Source organism: Carcharodon carcharias, chromosome 18 (assembly GCF_017639515.1).
Source record: "Carcharodon carcharias isolate sCarCar2 chromosome 18, sCarCar2.pri, whole genome shotgun sequence".
Classification (NCBI taxonomy): domain Eukaryota; kingdom Metazoa; phylum Chordata; class Chondrichthyes; order Lamniformes; family Lamnidae; genus Carcharodon; species Carcharodon carcharias.
The window spans coordinates 98,589,481-98,611,521 of NC_054484.1; the positions used below are offsets into that span (position 1 = coordinate 98,589,481).

Below are 22,041 nucleotides of genomic sequence, written 5' to 3' on the forward strand. Positions count from 1 at the left end.
TGCGTAGTAACCTTTGATGTGTCACCTTGTCAAATGCCCTTTGAAAATCCAAGTAGGTACAGGTCCCTCATTATCCATATTGCTTGTTACTTCTTCAAAGAATGCTAATAGAGTACAATCTCCACCAACTACCCCATCCACACTTGCATGGGCAAACCATTTGTCAATTATAAAGGCGCCACTTATAATGTAATAAACTCACTTGCCGATTATTTTGGGAAGTTCAGTAAATGCTTGCAACAACAATATCTCACATTTATTTAGCACTTTGCATGTAGAAAAGTGTCCCAATGTGCTTCACAGGAATGTGTCAAACAAACTTTTACAAAGTGGCACCTAAGGAGACAATAAGACAGATGACCTAAAGCTTAGTAAAAGAAGTGGGTTTTAAGAAGCATCTTAAATGAGGCAAGAGAAGTAGAGAGGTGGAAAGCTTTAGGGAGGGAATTCCTGAGCTTGGGATCCAGGCAGCTGAAGACATGGCCACCAATGGTGGAGTTATTACAATCATGGTGTGCAGTCGGCTAGAATTAGAGGAGCACAGAGATCTTGGAGGGTTGTAGGGCTGGAGGAGGTTACAGAGATAGTGAGCAGGGAAGCCATGAAGGGGTATAAAAATAAGGATGAAGGATGAGAATTTTAAAATCAAGGCGATGCCTGACCTGGAGCTAGTATGGACCAGCGAACCTGGGTGATAGTGCTCTCTGCGAGTTAGGATACAGGCATCAATGTTTTGGATGAGATTAAGTTCATAAAGCAGGGAAGCTGGCCAGGAGAGCATTAAATTAGTCAAGCTAGAGTTAACAAAGGCACAGTTAAGGGTTTCAGCAGCAGTTATACTGAGACATAGCTGTAGACAAGCAATGTTACATAGGTGGAAGTACACAGACTTGGTGATGGTGCAGATATGTGGCCGTAAGCCCATCTCAGGGTCAGGTACAACAACAAAGATGCAAGTGGTCTGGTTCAGCCTCCAAACAGTTGCCAGGAAGAGGAAAGGGGTGGGTGGTTAGGAAATTGAGTTTGTAGAAGGAACTGAAGACAGTAGCTTTGATCTTACTGATATTTATTGGAAAGAAATTTCTACTTCCCCAACACTTGATGTCAGACAAGCAGTCTGACAGATTAGGAACAGTGGTGAGGTAGTGCTGGGTATTGTCAGCGTACACTGAAACTTGGAAGTTATGTTTTCAGATGATGCTGAGGGGCAGCATGTAGATGACAAATAGGCGGGGTCATGGGTAACAGTGTTGGAGCGGGAAGCGAAGCCATTGCAGGTGATTCTCTGGCTATAACTGAATAGATAAGAACTGAACCAGAGTAGTGTAATCCCACACAGCTGGATGACATTGGAGAGACGTTGGGAAGAGGACGGTGTAGTCAACTGTGTCAAAGACTGTGACATGTCAAGAAAGATGAGGAAGGGTATCTGAATGCAGTCACATTGAATGTCATTTGTGACAGAGAAACAAAATATTCTAGATACTGGAAGTCTGAAATAAACAGAAAATGTTGGAAACCCTCAACAGGCCCGACAACGTCTGTGAAGGCAGAAACAGAACTGATGTTTCAGGTATGTGACATGTTCCGACGGAGGTCACAGACCTGAAATGTGAAATCTCTTTCTGCCTTCTCAGATACTGCCAGACCTGGTGTGTATTCCCAGCATTTCCTATTTTTATGTCATTTGTGGCTTTGGTAAGGGTCATTTCAGTACTGTGCCAGGGCAGAAACATGGAAGGATTCAAACATGCAGTTCTGGGATAGATGAGCACGGATTTGGGAGATGACAAAAACACATTCATGTACTTGCCAATTTAAAAGGTTCTGCTGATTTCAGGCAATATTGGGTCTTTATGCAGCCACAGTCAGCTGTGCGCACCTGGTTAAAGTGCGATTAGCTTAAGCGATGAGATTCTGGGTGCAGTTGCTAACAGTTACGAGAGGTAGTTGCTAAGTGAAGATTTGTTGTGTTTTTAAATAGATGTAAGTTTGCCTTCTGGTTTCATTGCCTATTGCACATAGTGATCCAATCATTTTAACGTTAACGCACCTGATATAAGTGGTAGGGATGGTAATAAACTGGAACATTTGCTTCTTTAGGTTAGATAATAGTCCCTGTACATTTGACAAGGGCACCCTCTGGTGACATGGAACAAAGGGTCCCAGATTTGATTCAAGGTCTGCTGAACAAGCTGATTCAACTCTGTCAGCAATAAAAGGGTGCAGCATTTAGCATCAGTAACCCTGAGCTAGTGAAGGACAAAAACAGCCAGGATTTACATAGAAACATAGAAAATAGGAGCAGGAGTAGGTCAGTTGGCCCATTGAGCCTGCTCCACCATTCAATATAATCATGGCTGATTCTCTTTCTCATTGCCATACTCCTGTTCTCTCCCCATACCCCTTGACACCTTTAGAGTCTAGAAATCGATCTATTTCCTTCTTAAATATATTCAGTGACTTGGCCTCCACAGCCTCTGTGGTAGAGAATTCCACAGGTTCACCCATCCTCTGAATGAGGAAGTTTCTCCTCACCTTAGTCCTAAATGGTCTACCCCATATCCTGAGACTATGACCCCTTGTTCTAGACTCCCCACCCCAGCCAAAGAACATATCATCCCTGCATCCAGTCTGTCCATCCCTGACAGAATTTTATGTATCAATGAGATCTCCTCTCACTCTTCTAAACTTCAGTGAAAACAGGCCTAGTCGGCCTAACCGCTCCTCATACAACAATCCTGCCATCCTGGGAATCAGTCTGGTGAACCTTGGTGGCACTCCCTCTGTGGCAATTATATCCTTCCTTAGGTAAGGAGACCAAAACTGCACACAATACTCCAGGTGAGGTCTCACTAAGGCACTGTACAGCTGCAGTAAGACATCCTTGCTCCTATATTCAATTCCTCTCACAATAAAGGCCAACACACCATTTGCCTTCTTAACCACTTGCTGCACCTGCATGCTTGATTTCAGTGATTGGTGTGCAAGGACACCCAGATCCCTTTGTACATCAACATTTCCCAATATATCACCATTGAAATAATACTCTGCCATTCTGTTTTTCTTACCAAAGTGGATAACTTTACACTTACCCATGTTATACTGCATCTGCCATGTATTTGCCCATTCACTCAACCTGTCTAACTCGCCTTGAAGCCTCTTAACACTGCTCACATTCCCACCAAATTTCATGTCATCAGCAAACTTGGAAATATTACATTTGGCTCCCTCATCCAAATCATTGATATATATTGTGAACAGCTGGGACCCAAGCACAGATTCCTGTGGTACCCCACCAGCCCCCTGCCATTCTGAAAAAGACCCATTTATCCCTACTGTCTGTTTCCTGTCTGCTAACCAGCTCTCAATCCATGCCAATATATTACCCCCAAACCCATGTGCTTTAATTTTACACACTAACCTCTTATGTGGGACTTTATCAATAGCTTTCTGAAAATCCAAATACGCCACATCCACTGGTTCTCCCTTATCTATTCCCTCAAAGTTATGCCCTCAAAGAATTCCAGTAGGTTTGTCAAACGTGATTTCACTTTCATAAATCCATGCTGGCTTTGTCTAATCTCATTGATATTTTCCAAGTGCCCTGTTGTCACATTCTTTATAATAGACTCTAGCATTTTCCCTACCACTGAGGTTAGGCTAACGGGTCCGTAATTCACTGTTTTCCCCCTCCCTCCTTATTTTAAATAGTGGGGCTATATTTGCCACCCTCTAATCTGCTGGGACTGTTCCAGACCCTACAGAATTTTGTAAGATGACAACCAACGCATCCACTCTTTCTATGGCCACCTCCTTTAGCACCCTGGGATGTAGATTATCAGGTCCTAGGGATTTATTGGCTTTCAGTCTATAATTTCTCCAGTACTGTTGTTTTAGTAATACTAATTTCCTTCAATTCCTCCTTCTCACTAGACCATTGGTTCCCTAGTATTTCTGGGAAGTTATTAGTGTCTTCCTCCATGAAGATAGAACTAAAGTAGCTGTTTATTTGCTCTGCCACTTCCTTGTTTTCTATTATAAATTCTCCCATCTCAGACTGTAAGGGACCTACATTTGCCTTCACTAATCTTTTTCTTTCTACATATTGATGGAAGCTTTTACAGTCCGCTTTTATGTTCCTTACAAGTTTACTCTCATACTCTATTTTTCCCCTCTTAATCAATCTCTTGGACCTCCTTTGCTGAATTCTAAGCTGCTCCCAATCCTCAGGCTTGCTACTTCTTCCAGCAACTTTATATGATTTCTCTTTGGATCTAATACTATCCTTAATTTTTTTTGTTAGTCATGGTTGGGCCGCTTTTCCTGTGGTGCTTTTGCACCAGAAAGGAATGTATAACTGTTGCATACGTTTGTTCCTTAAATATTAGCCATTGTCTATCCGCCATCATACCTTTTAATGAAGTTCCTCAATCTGTCATAGCCAACTCATGCCTCATACCTTCGTACTTTCCTTTGTTAAGATTTAGGATCCTAGTTTCAGATCAGACTACTTCACTTTCCATCCTAATGAAGAATTCTATCATGTTATGGCCAGTGTTCCCGAAAGGACCCCACACAACAAGATTATTAATTAAACCCTTCTCATTACACAATACCAAATCTAGGATAGCCTATTCCCTAGTGCATTCAGATACAATGCCTTTAGACTTGGCCTTTTAACATTTTGACACTTGTTTGTAATATGAACCTATTTGCTGCTAGCCCCTTGTTTCTTCTGCCTTCCACTTTTGCTTTCTACTTTTCTGTCTTCCATTCCTATCTTTGTTTCCCTCTCTTGTGTCTCCCCGCTCAGGTTTCCACCCCCTTGCCAATCTAGTTTAAACCCTGCTGGTTCCTATTCAGTGACTCTGACACTGATCTGGTGAGGAGAAAATTTCATTCAACTTCTGTATTCAAATGAATTTTCTCACATTCATTGTCTTAAGTTTACACATGACCACTGGAGTGAGGCATCACAGGACACCTGGCACCCATTGTACATCATTGGGTGAGAGTACAATGTTTGGAATAAAAAGACCACATGCAACTTAAAACAAGAGTTCAAACTTTTTTTTGCGAATACAAGTTTGCAATGTCTGTCCAGAGTTGGGTGTAATATGACAGTAAGCCTGTGAAACATTTTAAGACATTGAGGATGTGATAGGTACGATATAAATGCACTTCATTTGTTTAGCTTTCTTCATTGCCAGTTCCAAAATATGTTCATATTTGCTAGCGTTAAGGTGCCAATGAGATCAGAATTTAGTTTGGCATTCTGGGAGATTAAAGCTAAAGCAAAACTGGAGAAGATGAGGCAGAACCTGGTTCTCTTGGGACTCCACTGCTTTTTCTGTTCTGCAGAACTTGGGAGGATCTGGTGCTATTTCCATCTCTTCCTTCTCCTCCATGCAGCAATGAACAGGGTGCGCTTGGAGGCCATCTTGAGCTATCCCAGGAATCCTACCTGGCCCTTACATTGGCCCCTCCTCCACCCCTGGAGCCACCTCAATTCTTCTGATGGCTCACCAGGTTGGGCACCACTGATGCATCTGACTCACATTCACCAATAAACCTTTCTTTGTAACTTGGGACAAGGCCTAGGCCCGTTCTCTCCATTAGTCTTGTACAACCGGCAGTGACTCCATTGCAAACTAGGGGCTCTTGATGTTGTGAACTCTTAACTGAGATGGTCCTGAAGACTAAATTGAGTGGGAATGGAGTTCTTACACTTCAGTCAGACATGCAAATGAGAATACCCCTGTGGCCTAGTTGGTAGCACTCACCTCAGAGGTTGTAGGTTCAAGCCCCGCCCAAGGTTTGAGTTAAGTTGACACCTCAGTGGGCCCTCACAAGTGCATGTAAAAGATACTGTGGCACTACTCTGAGATGAGCGGGGGAATTCTCCTCGTGCTTCTGACCAATATTTATTCTTTAGCATCGCTGAAACACATGATTCGATCATTTATTTCATTGCTGTTTATGGGAGCTTTGTTGTGCACAAATTGACTGCAATACTTTCTACATTAGAGCAGTGACTGCTCTTCAAATGTATTGAATTGGCTGTGAAGCGCTTTGGGACATCCTGAGGTCATGGAAGATGCAATACTTAATGCTTTAATGAAACTGCTGAGCCATCTTACAAAGACAGTCCTACTCATGACAGGATTAATATTTACAACATCTGCAGTTTTTGCTTTTGTGTTAATATTTATATTTATATTTCTGTTTGTTAGGCTACCGGCTGTTGCGACGAAAACGGCAATAAGTGAACCACAATCAAAGGTTTGTTTCTGTCGTATTGGTCACTGTTTACTGCTGACAGCATTTTATAGAAACTCTTTTTAAAAAGCAGCAGCATGACACATACTACTGACATAAGTACAACTAAAATTTAATACTGAAGCAGTTTGAGTGGGATGAATGCAACATATAAAATAATATTTCAAGTTTAAGGATATTTTGGCTGAAAGAATAGAACATTGCAATCTTTTAAACGTTCCCGTGAAGTCATTTTTGGAAAGTAACCAGCAGTATAGTCATTCGGTAAAATCTGATGTTTCAGTTCAGAATCGTTGTGCAATGCAAAGTATTTTCACCCTCGCAACTGAGTCAGAAGGTCGATATTTCAGCGCAGTGCTGAGGGACCAATGCACTGTCTGAGGATCAATAATCATATGGCACGGCACTGTCCTAGGATCTGTACTCGTGAAGCGCTGCACTATCCGAGGGTCAGTCCTCGTGAAGCGCTGCAGTATCCGAGGGTCAGTCCTCGTGAAGCGCTGCAGTATCCGAGGGTCAGTCCTCGTGAAGCGCTGCACTATCCGAGGGTCAGTCCTCGTGAAGCGCTGCACTATCCGAGGGTCAGTCCTCGTGAAGCGCTGCACTATCCGAGGGTCAGTCCTCGTGAAGCGCTGCACTATCCGAGGGTCAGTCCTCGTGAAGCGCTGCACTATCCGAGGGTCAGTCCTCGTGAAGCGCTGCACTATCCGAGGGTCAGTCCTCGTGAAGCACTGCACTATCCGAGGGTCAGTCCTCGTGAAGCGCTGCACTATCCGAGGGTCAGTCCTCGTGAAGCGCTGCACTATCCGAGGGTCAGTCCTCATAAAGCGCTGCACTATCCGAGGGTCAGTCCTCATGAAGCGCTGCACTGTCCGAGGGTCAGTCCTCGTGAAGTGCTGCACTATCCGAGGGTCAGTCCTTGTGGAGTGCTGCACTATCCGAGGCACTGTCTTTTGAATGAGGCATTCAGTGAGTCTGGTGATCTGGTGCACAGATAACATTCTGCCCTCAGTGATTAGTTGCTCATTTGTATTTATGTGAATCCCATGTGCAATTTTTTTTAACAAGTACATTAAGCATTCTTGTGTCCCTTTTTATATCTCCAGGTATTAATCGTAGCATTGGAGAAGCTAAATTTAATAACTCTAATCATTAGTGGGCTAGCACCAGCTGCCAGACTGTGATGTTCTCCAGTGATGGAAACTTGCCAATCTACCAAGTTCCAATTCTTTCAATGTGCTGAAGCATTAATGTGCTTAGAGCACTGAGGGATAGGCAAGAGGTGCTTCACTAGCATTGCCAACTTCCCAAGGAAACAAATAATATAGAAAACACCTGGTGATAGCGCTTCCTCCCCGCGCTGGGTGCTGTGACTGAGAAATGCCTGTGGCAGTTGAGCTTCAGCCAGCAGTACATGGATCTGCTGTTTCAGTCCAACATGAACTTTCACCATTGCTGCTACGTCCAAATTAGGAAATTGCCAGACAACTACACAAGCACGTACACACATTCGCTCATCATCGTGACTTCCAAACAAGTAAAAACTGCCGATTTTTTTGATGTGAGCGTCGCTAGCTAGGCCAGCATTCATTGCCCATTCCTAATTGCCCTTGTAGGGCATTTTAAGAGTAAACCACATTGCTCTGTCACATGTAGGCCCAGATGCCAAAGGGGCATTAGTGAACCAGATGGGTGACAATGGTCATCATCCCAGATTTTTATTGAATTCAAATGTCACTATCGGTTGTTGTGGGATTTGAACCCAGGCCCTCAGAGCATTACCCTGGGTCTCTGGAATACCAGTCCAGTGACAATACCACTATGCCACCACCTCCCCACGCTGCATAAGAAGCCAAACTGGAGCTCAGTTAACATGTAACAGAAGAGGGTCATGAGGTGAAATGGTTCTATTCTGTTACTTCACTTGCTTATGAAAACCCCATTAAAGGGTCTGTTCCCTATGTGAATTTTAACCAGTATAAAAGGGGTCATTTCCCCTCTCTGTCAGCAAACCAACATTTTCACTAACATTAGCGGAAAATGTGCCCTGTGGTAAATAAATGAGGAATCTCTGATGGTTATCACAAGCAATAATACCAGGGGTCCTGTTAAAATAAGTTAATCTTCATACCGATGTAAATCTTGCTCAAGAGTTTGCATGCCCATTCCTGATCCTGTTTTTCTGTAACACTATTTGCGTATTTGGAGGGAAAAGGTAGTTTCCAGCGCACGCAAAAATGCTGCATTGTGATAAGTTATTGCTGGTTCTGTGGGTAAGACTCTGCTCAGTGAAACCTTTGCATGAAGATCTGCACAAAGTTCATTGCTTGGGCCTGAGTTGTCCGAAATCAACACTTGGTTTGAGATCCACACACTGCCTATTTTAGAGGGGATTTTTTTTGGCGGAGAGCTTTTCTTTTCCTGCAATGAAGCATGCAGCCTGTCAGTATTGCACAATTTTGTTCAACAAAAGCATCATAAACTACTATTACAGAAAAGGAAACTGTCCGACAAACTAGTGGAGGCTGAGGAAGACTACACCAAGTTCAACCCTAATTCAAAAGAGAAAAAGGTAAGGAACTTCTTCGCTTGACTCTCGTCCCCATGCTTGTCTTGACTGCACTTATATCCAGGATCTGTGGAAAAGTCAAATCTCAAGCATTTCAGACACTTTAGAAAGTATTCCATTTTATTTGAGAATGGTAGGCAGCACTGAGCCACACAGACCAAAGATCCCAGGTTCCCTTCCCAGTCCATGCTGATCTGGTCTCAGCAATTGGCCTGAATGCACTTGGGTTGAGGAGACAATTGGCCCGTGGCCAGTTTGAATATTAAAATTCTGTTCAAATGTTTTACAGCCTCTTAAAGAATTTGTAAATCAGTTTTGTAAACTCCCATGCCTAAATATTAACAAAGGAAAACAACAGACCTTAGAAGCACAGTACAGTCCTTTGCAAAGCACTCTCCAAACTAATTTGTAGCCATGTTTTATTTTGGTCAAAAAGTGATCTCCATAATCGCAGCTCTTGGACAATGAATTTTGATCCGGGTCAGAAAGTGCAGTCTTCTGTTTGTCTGAACATTTGTTAAGGGGGCAGTCACGACAGAATTGCCATATCTACCTGAAATGTTCTAAATCTGACACTGTCTAATCATCTCCTTCAATATATCACCAAATGTTCTACTGGTAACCTTGTTCAAAGTTGCAAAGAATGAAATAAGTTGTGAAAGAAATCAGATTAAGGAATGAAGTTGGCTGGTGAGTGGCAATATTTAATGACATAAGATAAAGAGGATGCTTTCACTCTGTTGGACATGATGCAGGAAAGGGTTTTGGGGGTGATAGTATGTAGGTTATTAAAGCCACCAGGTTAATGGTGTTAACAATTAGGTTATTGGGCTGTCTAGCCAGAGGCACAGAGCACCTATTTCTGCAAATGGGAGTTTGTACATTCTCAACTGGACTATTGAGTACAGTTCTGGGCACGATTATACATCAAATTATCGGAGAGGGTGCAGAGAAAGGCAGCAAAATTGATAGTGGGATTGGGCACCTGATTAATGACGAGAGGCTATAAATGTTGGGAATATTTACACTAAAGAAGAGACCTGGAACCATAGAATCTTACAGCACAGGAAAAGACCATTCAGTGCATTAATCCTGTGAAGCTCTTTAATAGAGCTGTTCAATTAATCTCACTTCCTTACTCTTCCCATAGTCCTGCAGATTTTTCCTTTTCAAGTCCATATCGAGTTTCCTTTTGACATTTATGATTGTTGCTTTTACTGCCCTTTTAAGGTAGAAAGATATAAGACCCTAGAAACAACATCAGCCACAATCTATTTAACAAAGTCATATTTTCTGCAAGTGGGCAAAGCCGCAGGCTTGGAGTAGGAAGAGTGAAAAGACAGTTTATATTTGATTGCTTTATGCAGAAGGTAAGTGTAGCCTGCTTGGGAGCAGCAGGTGACCTTGGACTAATGATTCTCAAAGTTCTCCAAAATTGATGGCTTTGCACAGTTGCCTCAAGTCTGGTTCTGTTGTAGTTTAACTGATAGCGATTCATTGCCATGAGTCATCAACAGCAACATAGTTTTTTCCCTATGCTTCTAGTCAACAGTGTTTGGGTAGTAATGACCAAGATTGCCTGTACAAAACAATGGAACAGCTGGTAGCACATCATGCCTTTACTCAGTTCTTTAGCAATGTACAGATGTACAGGATTATATTAAATTATGGTATTGTAGAAGTTGCACACATGAGTACATTGTGGATCAATGCACATTTATCAATATGAATCTGTCATGTTGAGTAAAGTGCTATTTATATAATTGTTTTGTTCACCTGTGGGACGAACGAATAATCCTAATCACGTTTACCCTTCCTGTTACCTTATATCTTGATGTCAAATGAGAGGACTGGAGGCTTAATATTCCTGGGTATAAGATATTCATAAATGATAGGGAACGAAAAAAATAGGATTGGGTAGGTGCAGTAGTGTGCAGATTGGTGGCAGTGTTGATCAAACAAAATGTTATAGCACTGGAGAGGGATGATGGAGCAGGAATAATGGAGCAGCCATTATGGAGGGGGGGGGGGGGGAGAGACCAGAGGTGGCAAACCTCAACCTGAGGGTCATATCCAGCTTGTGGGAGCTTTTCATCTGGCCCTCGAGCTGATTGTGTTGTTATCTAAGCACCTGGTAATTAAAAACAGTAAAATGTAAAATCCTATTAAACTGATATGTGTCAGTGGTTGATTTCACTTTGAAATAAAATCTACCAACCTAAAAAATTTTCGTGGCCTACCGAGTTCCTCAGCGTACAGCTTGTGTCGTCAAAACTTTAAAGCACTTTGCATGCCTTATGTGGGACGCTGCGAGTGTGGCGTTATATTATCCATGTGTGAAGTGCAAGAAATCTTGGAAAAGGCCAGTAGTGAGGTTGTTATTTTCTCTTTCAAAACTGAACCCTGCAAAAAGAAAAGTAGCCAGCGCCTGTCAGGTTTTCAACAATGAATGGAATGCAAAATATTTTTCACAAACATGGATCTGAAGGACGTGTCTCTGATCTGTTAGGAGATCATCACAGTGTTCAAGGGATACAATTTGAATCGCCGTTCTTCAACAAAACATCCTAATTATGGCAGCAACTTAACTGAGGAAAGAGCATGAAAAGCTGAGAAAGCTGCTACTAACTAAAAAGCTCAGTGAAACATTTCTGTGCAGCAAGCTACAGTTCAGGAAGCAACTACCAAAGCAAGTTACGATCTGGCATTTTAAGATCACTGAACAAAATAAGCCTCATGCCGAAGAGGAGTTTTTGAAAGAATGCATGGTCGCCGGTGCTGGCATGCTATGCCCCTAGTACCAAAAAAAATGTGAGAAAATTAGTTTGTCACTAAGAACGATTACTCATTGTAGAAGTGATCGATGAAGACTTGATTTCTGAGTTTAGCAAGACAGCACATGTTGTTTTCATTAGCCCCTGCTGACAGCACTGATATCAAGAACACATCGCAGTTCTTGATTTTTGTCAGAGGAACTAATGACAAATTTGAAATCAGAGGAATTTTTATGAATGGCTTCAGTGAAAGGCACAAAAAAGGTATTGGGTTTGTATGAGGGGTGTCTGGCTGCATTGAACGTCTGAAGCTCCCTGGAATTAAGCTGGCAAATTTGACCGCAGGCGGATTGCTAAATTTAACTAGGAAAAACATGGAATTTTTACAAAGAATCAAGGACAAAGTCAAAGGAGAAGATCCCGTGAAAGGGGTCATTTTTCTGCATTATGTACCCTCTGCAAAAATGTCCTGGACATGATGATGTTCACACAGTCATAAAAATAGTGAACTGCGTAAGAGAGAGGGCATTTGATCAGCAGCAATTCTTTTCCCTTCTTGACGATACTGACTCCGAACATCAGAACTCACTTTATCAAACCTTGTCCGCCGGCTTAACATAGGAAAGGTATTCCAGTGAGTGTGGGGGCTTAGGGAGGAAATGTTCAGATTTCTGGAAAGAAAATGATTTCCCTGAATTGAGGACTTCCAACTGGATGTGCAACCTTGCTTTTGGTGTGAATATCTTGGCACATTTAAATGAACTTAAGGTGAAGGGGCAGGGCAAGAATGTCTTCGTGCATGAATCGTATTCTAGTGCGAAAGCTTTCAAAGTCAAGTTAGTCTTGTTTTTGAAACAAATGAACAGCAAAGAGTTCACTCACTTTCCAACACTGAGATACTTAGAAGCGCTGCCGGATCAGACAGATGTGCAGCAATATTTTGAGCGACAGGCATGGAGAACTTTCTTGTCAATTCTCTGACTTTGAGGTGGTAGAGAAGTCCCTGGAGCCGGTGTCATGCCTACTATTATTTGACTATGAGAAAGCCCTTCAAGAATTACAACTTGAGCTCTTTGATATCCAACATGGTTTCACCTTCAAGGAAAAATACAATTCAGAAAAACTAGACCAGTTTTATGTCTCCTTGAGCGTAACTAAGATCCTAAATATCTGCAAGGTGTCACGGAAAAGCCTTGTTTGTTTGGCTCCACCTATGTGTGCGAGCAAACATTTTTTCCCCACTGAAATACAGCAAATCTTACCTCGGGTCCCAGTTAGCTGACCAGCCTCGAAGCTCCTCATTGTGATTTCCACAATAAGAATGACACCATTGTAAAGAGGAGTGACAAACTGCATTGTTTACATGAAGTGTGTGAAAAAGGGAGTAAGTTTGGTTTCATTATTGTAATGCATCGTTATGATGGTATAGTTATTTGTAAAGGTTTTAAGTTTATTTCTTCTACCAAAATTTATCTTTTTTTACTACTTCAGAGTTAAATTGATTAACAAAGAGATTGCCTAATAACTTCTGGTTTACATTGATGCTTAAGTAGTTTGAATATATTTTGGTTATTGTCAGTCAAATGGAGAATTACTAATGATTCAACAAAGCTAATTACAGATTTAAATGTAAAATGTAAAGAAGTTATCAATAAACAAGAAAACTACCAAACTTTTATGTGGTGCTGTGCACTAAAAAGTTTTAGATATAATAAAATGTGTTCGAACAGGAGCAATACATCTGAGTGGTAAAATCAACAAACTACCTAATGCTGCAATTTTCTAATAGTGCATTGTTTTAAAACAAAGTTGTGTTGCCTTTGTTGGAACATGAATTGTTCATTTCTTGAGCAGTTATGGCCCATCATGCAATTTACATAGCCAGAGGTGGCCCTCAAGCTGAAAAGTTTGCCCAACCCCAGATTAAAGGGTCAGTGGCAGTGTGGATACAAAATTAACAGTGAGACAGAAAGCAGAAATGAGCAGCAAATCAGGCTAGAGGGAATTATACAATGCTTGGTAACAGGACCACTGGTCTTTTTGATATATATTAAAGTTCTGGACATGGCTATACAGGAAGTAAGTTCAAAGTAAACAATGAGGAGGATGTAAGAGACTGATGAAATGGACAGACACATGGCAGATGCAATTTAATGCAGATGTGATACATTTTGGTAGGAAGGATGAGGAGCAATATAAACTAAATGGTACAGTTGTATAGGAAATGCACGGACAGGCACTTGAGGGTCTTTGCACGCAAATCTTTGAAGGTGGCAGGAGAAGGCTGTTAAAAAAGCAAATGGGATCCTTCGATTTATGAATGGAGGTATTGATTAAAAAGCAAGGAAGTTATGCTAAACCATTTTTTTGAAAGAACCCCTCCGGTCAGTCCTCCCGCTCTTCAACCACCTTCTCAAGGGCAATTAGGGATGGACAATAAATGTCAGCCTAGCCAGCGACACCTACACCACGTGAATGAACAAATTTTTAAAAACTGTTGTGTTCAGCTCTTACGTAAGGATAGTGAAGCCTTTGAGAGAATGCAGAAGGCGTTAACTGGAATGGTACCACGGAGAGGATACCTCAGTTATGTGAAGAGATTGGAGAAGCTGAGTTGTTCTCTTAGCCCTCTGTACCCTGAGGAGGAAATTTGATAGACGTGTTCAAAATCATGAATGGTTTTGGTAGCGTAAAGCAGGAGAAACTGTTTCCGGTGACAGAAGAGGGTGAGTGACCATATGACACGGATTTAAGATGATAGGCAAAAGAAATTGGGAAACAAAATTTTGTGCGTGACATTGTTACAATATGGGATGTGTTGCCCGAAAGGGTGGAAGCAGATTCAATAGTAAAAAGTGAATTGTATAAATACTTGAGTGGAACTAAAAAAAACAGCACTGTGGGGAGAAAAAACAGGGGATTGGGGCAAATTAAATAGATTTTTCAAAGATCCAGCACGAGCATAAAGGACTGAATGGCCTCCAACTTTGCTGGATTATTCTGTGATTTTTTTTCCATTCATCCACCTGCCCAAGTTAACCTTGAATGTTATCATGAGGGTGTATGTTCTCAGGGCTTTTCACTCAGCTGGCATAATTTCAAATTCCATTGTTGATCTCTTTCAAAACACATTAAAATTGACTAACATCCCATTGGCTGATAAAATAGAGACTATAACTCCTTTGTTTAGCAAGCATCAAGTTACAGACCTTTTGAGTCTTGACTTGATTGTGAGGAAGATGTTTGGAACTACGATGGGGTATAACAAGGGTTCATCGGAAGGAAAGTGGATGATTACAAAAGAAAGGGTTCAGACGGTCCATGTTGTGTTTGATCAATTTCCTGGATTGTTTTGAGAAGGTAACCGCTCTAGTAAAATGGGGTGAAGTAATGGATACCACACCTTACCAAGTATAAATTAGCCTTGGAATGGGTACAGTGATGATACATTGAAACGATACCATAGCTTAAAAGGTTGAATTATGAAGATAGGTTGCACAAACTAGGCTTATATTAGTGAGTTTAGAAGATTGAGGCATAAGCCAATCAAGTTGTCTAAAACGATAGTGATTTGATAGAGTAGATGCAGAGAGACTCTCTCTTCTGATGGGGAAATTTAGAGCAGATGGCATTATCTTAAGATTAGAGCCAAACCATTTAGGAATGAAATTAAGAAGCACTTTTTTCACTCAAAGGGGAACGGAAAACTGGAACACCACCCCACCCCCATGCCAAAGGCTGTGGCTGCTGGGGCCAGTTAAAATTTCAAGGCTGAGATTGACAGATTTTTGTCAGGTAAGGGTATCAAGGGATATGGAGCCAAGGTGGGTCATCCATGATCTAATTGATTGGAGGAACAGGCTTGAGGGGCTGAATGGTCTAACCCTGTTTCTTATGTTCCTATTGTATATGGTTCCATAAATACAAAAGGTAGAAAGTGAATTTGTACAGGACATCAGTCAGCCATAAGATCGAAGTATCTGGGCATTGCATTAAGGGAATAATATGATTGCCATCAAAAGGCTACAGTGACAGTTCACCAGATTGGAAGGTTATGGTGGAAGACAGGTGGGGCGGGGAGTTTTTTTTAAAATTGGGGCCTTTTTCACTGTGACAAAAATTCTTGTAGATAATCCTAGTCTGTGCCCCGATAAGGGAGGATCTAATACTGTTTTTCAAAGCAATGGAAGGTTGGGAGAGGTTAAATATTGAATGATTTTTTTTTTCCATTGTTTGCCAAAGTAGTAACAAGGGGGCCCAGACTAGGATTATCTAGAAGGATTTTTGCTTTCCAAATGAGGCTTGTAGAACATGGAATGCTTTACCACAAGATGCTATTGAGGCAAAGACCTTGACTTTATTTGGAAGGACATCGTAAGTATTTGAAAAGGAAGGATATAAAATGATCCGGAGAACAGACGGGATAACGGGATTGGAATGGTCAATCCTGCTGTAAATTTTATAACTTAAATCTCCAAGAATTGCATTATATAGGACACTTCTAACTGACACAGAAAATAGATACTCGAAACCAACTGATTTTATTTATTAAGTAAAATCAACATTAAACTCAGGCATGATACCTTTTTGAGAGCTTTAAATAACATAATTTAAGTTCTGCAGTATTTTTTTATAGTAATATTGACTGTTGCTTTGTCCCCTTAGCCCTCCAAGATGACAGCTGCCCAGAAATCTTTGGCAAAGGTTGACAAGAGTGGAATGAAAAATATATCCACCTTCTTTACGTCAAAGAACAAAGGAACAACAAAGACTGCATAATTTTTAAACAAAATAAAAGTTTTTGTTTTCTTTGTGTTGAGTTGCTTTTTTTTGCAGCTTCCTGTGTTATTCTAATTGAAAATAATGCAAACTGGTTTAATATTAACACCTGCTAGATTTTGCTGTGTTCTAACTCAGGCAGATTATAGACACAAAGTCCATCTTTATGGTTTGAATATATCTATTATTAAAAGTTTTGTGTCTATATCATGTGTCTCTGACTGTCTTGCTGTATGATTATAAACTGGGTCTTCGCCCCACCCTCTCTGTTTTGAAGACAGCCATGTGGCTTTGGAGAACTGCTTCTATTTTGCTCCCAAGAACCACTCATCCAAATTCAGCTTCCAAATCAGCCTGTGAGTCAGCATGATTCTGCCTCAGCCTTCAGTTTTACTGTCATTTCCAAGGAATTCCTGTATATGATGGATGAGTTCCCTGACCAATTTTTCCACTCCCATACACTGGGGAAACTTCAGTGAGAAATCCCATCTGTTGTGTTTGTGTTGAGCTGATGCTCAGTTCCCTTCTTCCTATTCGTTAAATATTTGTCTAACAGATGATAGCATAGTAACATTTACTGCAGGACAGGTACTGGAAAAAAGGCACAAACTTCTTGGGAAAGGGACTCCAAATGGTGCCTCTGCTTCCACAATAGCTTGATGAACCCTCCTACTACCCTGGATTCAAAATACAGGTACCCATCCTACCCCAGTCCTGTACACTCCTTATATTCAGGATTATGTAGTAGAAAAGTTGTGTTGCTGAAACAAACACAAAAGGGAAGAGAGAGAGTCCTTACTTCAAGGTAAGGATTAGAGTTAGTCTTCAGAATTAAGATAACAGGAGCCAGGAGCAAATATCTAGTGAGCAAGAGAATTTGGGAAACATCGGAGCTAGTTGAAAGGTTGGAGAAGGACTCTTGAGTGGGAAGGTCTAGGAAGAAGGAGCTTACACGTAAATAGTGTGTTTCACCACCTCAGGTTGTCTCAAAAGTGCTTACAGCCAACATGAAGCACTTCTGAAGAGTAGGCTTCGCAGTAATGTGGGATGAGAGAAGAGAGCATTCAGCATCTCTTGAGAGTGGAAGGGAAAGTTGCTTTTGGGGTTTAGCAGCACAAGTCCCAGTTTACTGAGAATCTCTGGGGAGGCTGACTCCGACTGCCTGTCTGTGTTTCACAACTTGATGGGTATCAAGGTGACCCTGGAGGAAGATCACGCAGTCTCCACTGATACATTCAAGGTCTGAGACTGGTGGGCACCAGGTTACTTATTGATGACAATAGCAAGATCATAATTTAGTTTATTTTAAGTTTCAGCATCTTTTAGTTGGAGTAGACCATTTGTAACAGCATCATATCAGTGGTTCCTTCCTTTTCAGGTGGGCATTTGCAATGATCTTGTTTAGGTGACATTTATTGGTCTATTTCACAATAGTCCCATGAACAGCACCAGGTCTAACACATTCCGGTTTCAAAAAGGAAAAAATAACCAAATAAATGATCTCCAAATTGGAATTGGGCATAAATCTATCTAAAATTTTGGGGAGAAGGATTTTTTTTTCAGAAACACCCCTCTCTGTATGAAAGTGTTTTCTAAATATAGATGCATGCTACCAATATTGAAAGGCCCTTGAAATTTTTTTTGCCTCCTGAAATCATGTTTCTTTCAGAACAGTTGTGGTTGTGGAGCATCGGCTCTGGGACTTACCAGTAGTGTCTCGGAGCAACTAAATTCATTTTAACAGAAGGCAAGAACTTTGGATGAGCCTGAGAGGCCCATCCAGAGCTCATTGTGCCCCTGAGAGGATTGAGACAGAGACTCAGATTTGCCTTTATATAGCACCTTTCAGGTCTACAGGACATCCCAAAATCTCTTTACTAGCAATTAAGCACTTTTGAACTTGAGTCACTCTTGTAGGAAATTCAGAAGCCAATTTGTGCACAGCAGGGTCCCACAAACAAAATTACAATATGTGATAATGACCAGATAATGGGACTTGCATTGGCTCTGGAGTTGGCCTGAAGTTATAATGGGTAGAGCAGCACCAGTGTATGCTCTCAGCAGTGCTTCAGAGGGAGGCTGTGCTAATGGGTTGCCAGAAAACCTCTACAATCACACATTGACCAAGTATAAAATTAACCCAACTGCAGTGAAAGTATTTCATTTATGGAGTGCCCTTCACGATCAGCAGAGGTCTCAAAGCACTTTACGATCAATGAAGTACTTTTGAAGAGTAGTCACTGTTGTAATATTTTGAGGGTTATTGAAGCTGGAATGTGTAACTTGGAAGAGTCATTGACTCTAAGGCACTGAAGACTGCAACTCCATGCTGTAATAAGAGGACTGAAGAGTTGGTAATTTGGAAGAATGCTTCTGGAGCACCTTTGACCTCCATCGCCCAGAAGGGCAGGGGTAACAGGCAGATGAGAACGTGATCATCTCCAGGCCACACACCTTCCCAACTTGAATATATATTGGTGTTCCTTCATTGTCAATGGATCAAAATCTTGGAACTCTGTCCCTAAGAACACCTTCATCAGACTGCAGTGTTTCATAAAGGCCCACCATCTTCTTAAGGGCAACAATGGATCAGCGGTAAATGCTGGCTGGGCCAGTCACAAACTGAGAATGAATAATCATTTTAAAACTGGGTTGGACTGCTTTCGTCTACCAAATCAATTTGCGATTGTATGTAGCCTCATTCTAATCTCTGTTTCGGTGATGAATGAAACGCAGAACTGTTGGTACAGGCCCTAACTCTGAAAGGGGGCCTCTTCTATCCAATGCACTTTTCCCCCTGTAAACAATAGATGGTCAAATTGCAAAGTGCGGAATAAAGGCAGTGTCAGCTGCACTGTAGTTACCTGACCCAAAACTGCACTGTGGTACAATATTCCACTAATATCAACAGTTGCCTGCATCCTAAAGAGGAGAATCAGGACAATAACACTGCTGTACTATGACTAGATCCTGTCGATTAGCCACTGTTTTGCCACACTTGTGATACAATATGAATGTTTCAACTTTAAAAGGGATACATGCATAGACAGACTTGGGGGCAAATGGTATACTTGAATGGGAGAACAGGTTCATGGGGCTGAGGCTACTCCTTTCCCTACACGCCTGTGACTCATCCTTTATGCCGCCAACTTGCATGTTTTCTATTTGTTGCTGTTGATATTTTTGATCAGCGTTAGTAGGTGAAACCTCCTTAAATCACAGATTGTTTCACTGCCTTCCACCAAGACGGCAAATTATTTATAATGAAGCATTGTCACCAGAAAAAGCCTTCTTGTTTAACAGGGGCAGCGTCATAGAATCTTACAGCAAGGAAAGAGCCCATAATGACTGTGTTCAAAGCTACCTGGGAATGTGCGTTGTGAGGAAGATGCAAAGCAGCTTCAAGAGGATTTGGACAGACTTAGTGAGTGGGCAAGAACATGGCAGATGAAATATAATGGGGAAAAATGTGAGGTTATTCGTTATGGTGGGAAGAACAGATGTGCAGAGTAGTTCTTAAATGGTAAGAGATTAGAAAGTGTAGATGTACAAAAGGACCTGAGTGTCCTCATCAATAAGTCACAAAGCTAACATGCAGGTGCAGCAAGCAATTAGGAAGGCTAATGGAATGTTAGCCTTTACCGTAAAAGGATTTGAGTACAGGAGTAGCTTCAATTGTAGAGAACCTTGGATAGACCGCACCTGGAGTATTGTGTGCAGCTTTGGTCTCCTTACCTTAGGAAGGATATTATTGCCATAGAAGGAGTGCAACAAAGGTTCCCCAGATGTGTTCCCAGGATGGTGGGACTGTCCTATGAAGAGAGATTGTGAAAACTGGGCCTGAATTCTCTAGAGTTTCGAAGAATGAGAGGTGATCTCGTTGGAACCTGCAAAATACTTAAAGGGATAGACAGGATAGATGCAGGTAAGATGCTTCCCCTGGTTGGGGAGTCGGGACACAATTTCAAAATAAGGGGGAAGCCACTTAGGACTGAGATGAGGAGAGATTTCTTTACTCAGAGCATTGTGAATCTTTGGAATTCTCTACCCCAGGGGACTGTGGAAGCTCACTGATTGAGTATGTTTAAGGTGGAGATTGGTAGATTTCTAAATGCCAATGACAAAGAGATATGGGAATAGTGTGGGGAAAAGTTATTGAAGTGGATGATCTGTCATGATCATATTGAATGGCGGAGCAGTCTCGATGGGCTGAATGGCCTACTCCTGCTCCTATGTTCCTATGCTGGCTCTTTGAACAAGCTATCTAATTAGTCCCACTCCCCTGCCCTTTCCCAATAGCTCTGATTTTTTTTCCGTTTCATGTATCCATTCAATTCTGCTTTGAAAGTTAAGAGACCAAGAGATGTGGCCAGCTAGATGTGCTTTGATGTTTTTTTTTAGGGATTTATCCTCCTACAGATTGATTTAGAAATTGCAACTTGAAAACAGTTCATGTTGCTGATTACCCTGCACATGAGCAATATTCCTAACCCCGTGATCTTGTCTTGTTCCCACATCCCTTCAACCCTTTCCTTCAACCGCCCATTTAACCTTTTAAATGTTTGGACACTGTCTGCTTCAATCACTAACACTGGTAGTGCATTCCACAGCCTCACAGTTCCCGGTGTAAAAAAAGTTGTTCCTGCTCTCAGATGAGACCTCTATGATCACCAAACACTAACCATAATACTAACCCTAACACTGGCTTATCCTGATTAGATTCTTCAGTATTCCTGCAAACTGATTTACTTGATAAACATTGATTCAAGGGATCAAACTGGATTAATAATGTGTTGTCTACAAATATTTATGTCTTAATAGCATATAGTACAGCTGCTCACCCATGCTTTTAGCTGTCAAGGCCCTAAGCTCTGGAATTACTTCCCTAAACCTCTATGCCTATGTTTCCTTCTTAAAGATACTTTTTAAAACCTACTTCTTCTATCAATCTTTTGGTCAGCTGTTCTAATATCTTCCGATGCAACTCTGTGTCAATTTTTGTCCTGATTGCACCCCTGTGAAGTGCTCTGGGACATTTTATTGTGTTAAAGGAGCTATGTAAATGCAAATTGTTGTGATAAATTGTTTTGATTGTCATTACAAAAATTCTGTAGCCAATAATTTGTCCAAGTGAATGTTTTGAACCATGATCTCTCCAGCTAATTGTTGTCATATTTGTTATGTTTCCCTCTAGGTGGCAGGACAGAGACGTCCTAGAAAAAAAACAAGTCTGCAACAGTGACATATAACACCGATTTTAACACGGCCCAGTAAGTGATGATGCAGAGTCTGCACTGACAGACTTAAAGTGCCGACAGAATCATTTCTACAGTTAGTTTTCCCATTTCAAAGGGATTCCCTAAAAACATTTGTTTTCTTTGGCTTTCGACTGTCAAGTTTCCTCTCGTTTTTGAAGCAACTCTTCTCTCTGATTTTACGTATAGGATCCCAGCCGTTGTGTGTAGGTTTTGCACTTTGCTGACTTTGGTACTACGGAGCTAAAGGAACAGGCAGTTTCCAAGCACGAATACCCGGACAATGTCGGCAGTTCCTTTTGCAGACTCCAAAGATGAATCCTCAATTCCATGGGAATGTCGGAATTTACAGGGCTGGAAGAAAACCATTTCAGACTTTTAC

The 22,041-nt window shown here is 41.4% G+C and overlaps 1 protein-coding gene across 1 annotated transcript in view; it reads left to right on the forward strand.

Moving 5' to 3' along the window:
• Positions 1-16,609, forward strand: part of rnaseh2b (ribonuclease H2, subunit B) — a 55,946-nt gene extending 39,337 nt beyond the window's left edge. Inside the window, exons 9-11 of the mRNA XM_041210675.1 lie at positions 6,237-6,285; positions 8,777-8,854; positions 16,291-16,609. Of these exons, the coding sequence (XP_041066609.1) occupies positions 6,237-6,285; positions 8,777-8,854; positions 16,291-16,404 (241 nt within the window). The 3' untranslated portion in view covers positions 16,405-16,609. The remainder of the gene's footprint in view (positions 1-6,236; positions 6,286-8,776; positions 8,855-16,290) is intronic.
• The last annotated feature ends 5,432 nt before the right edge of the window (positions 16,610-22,041 follow it).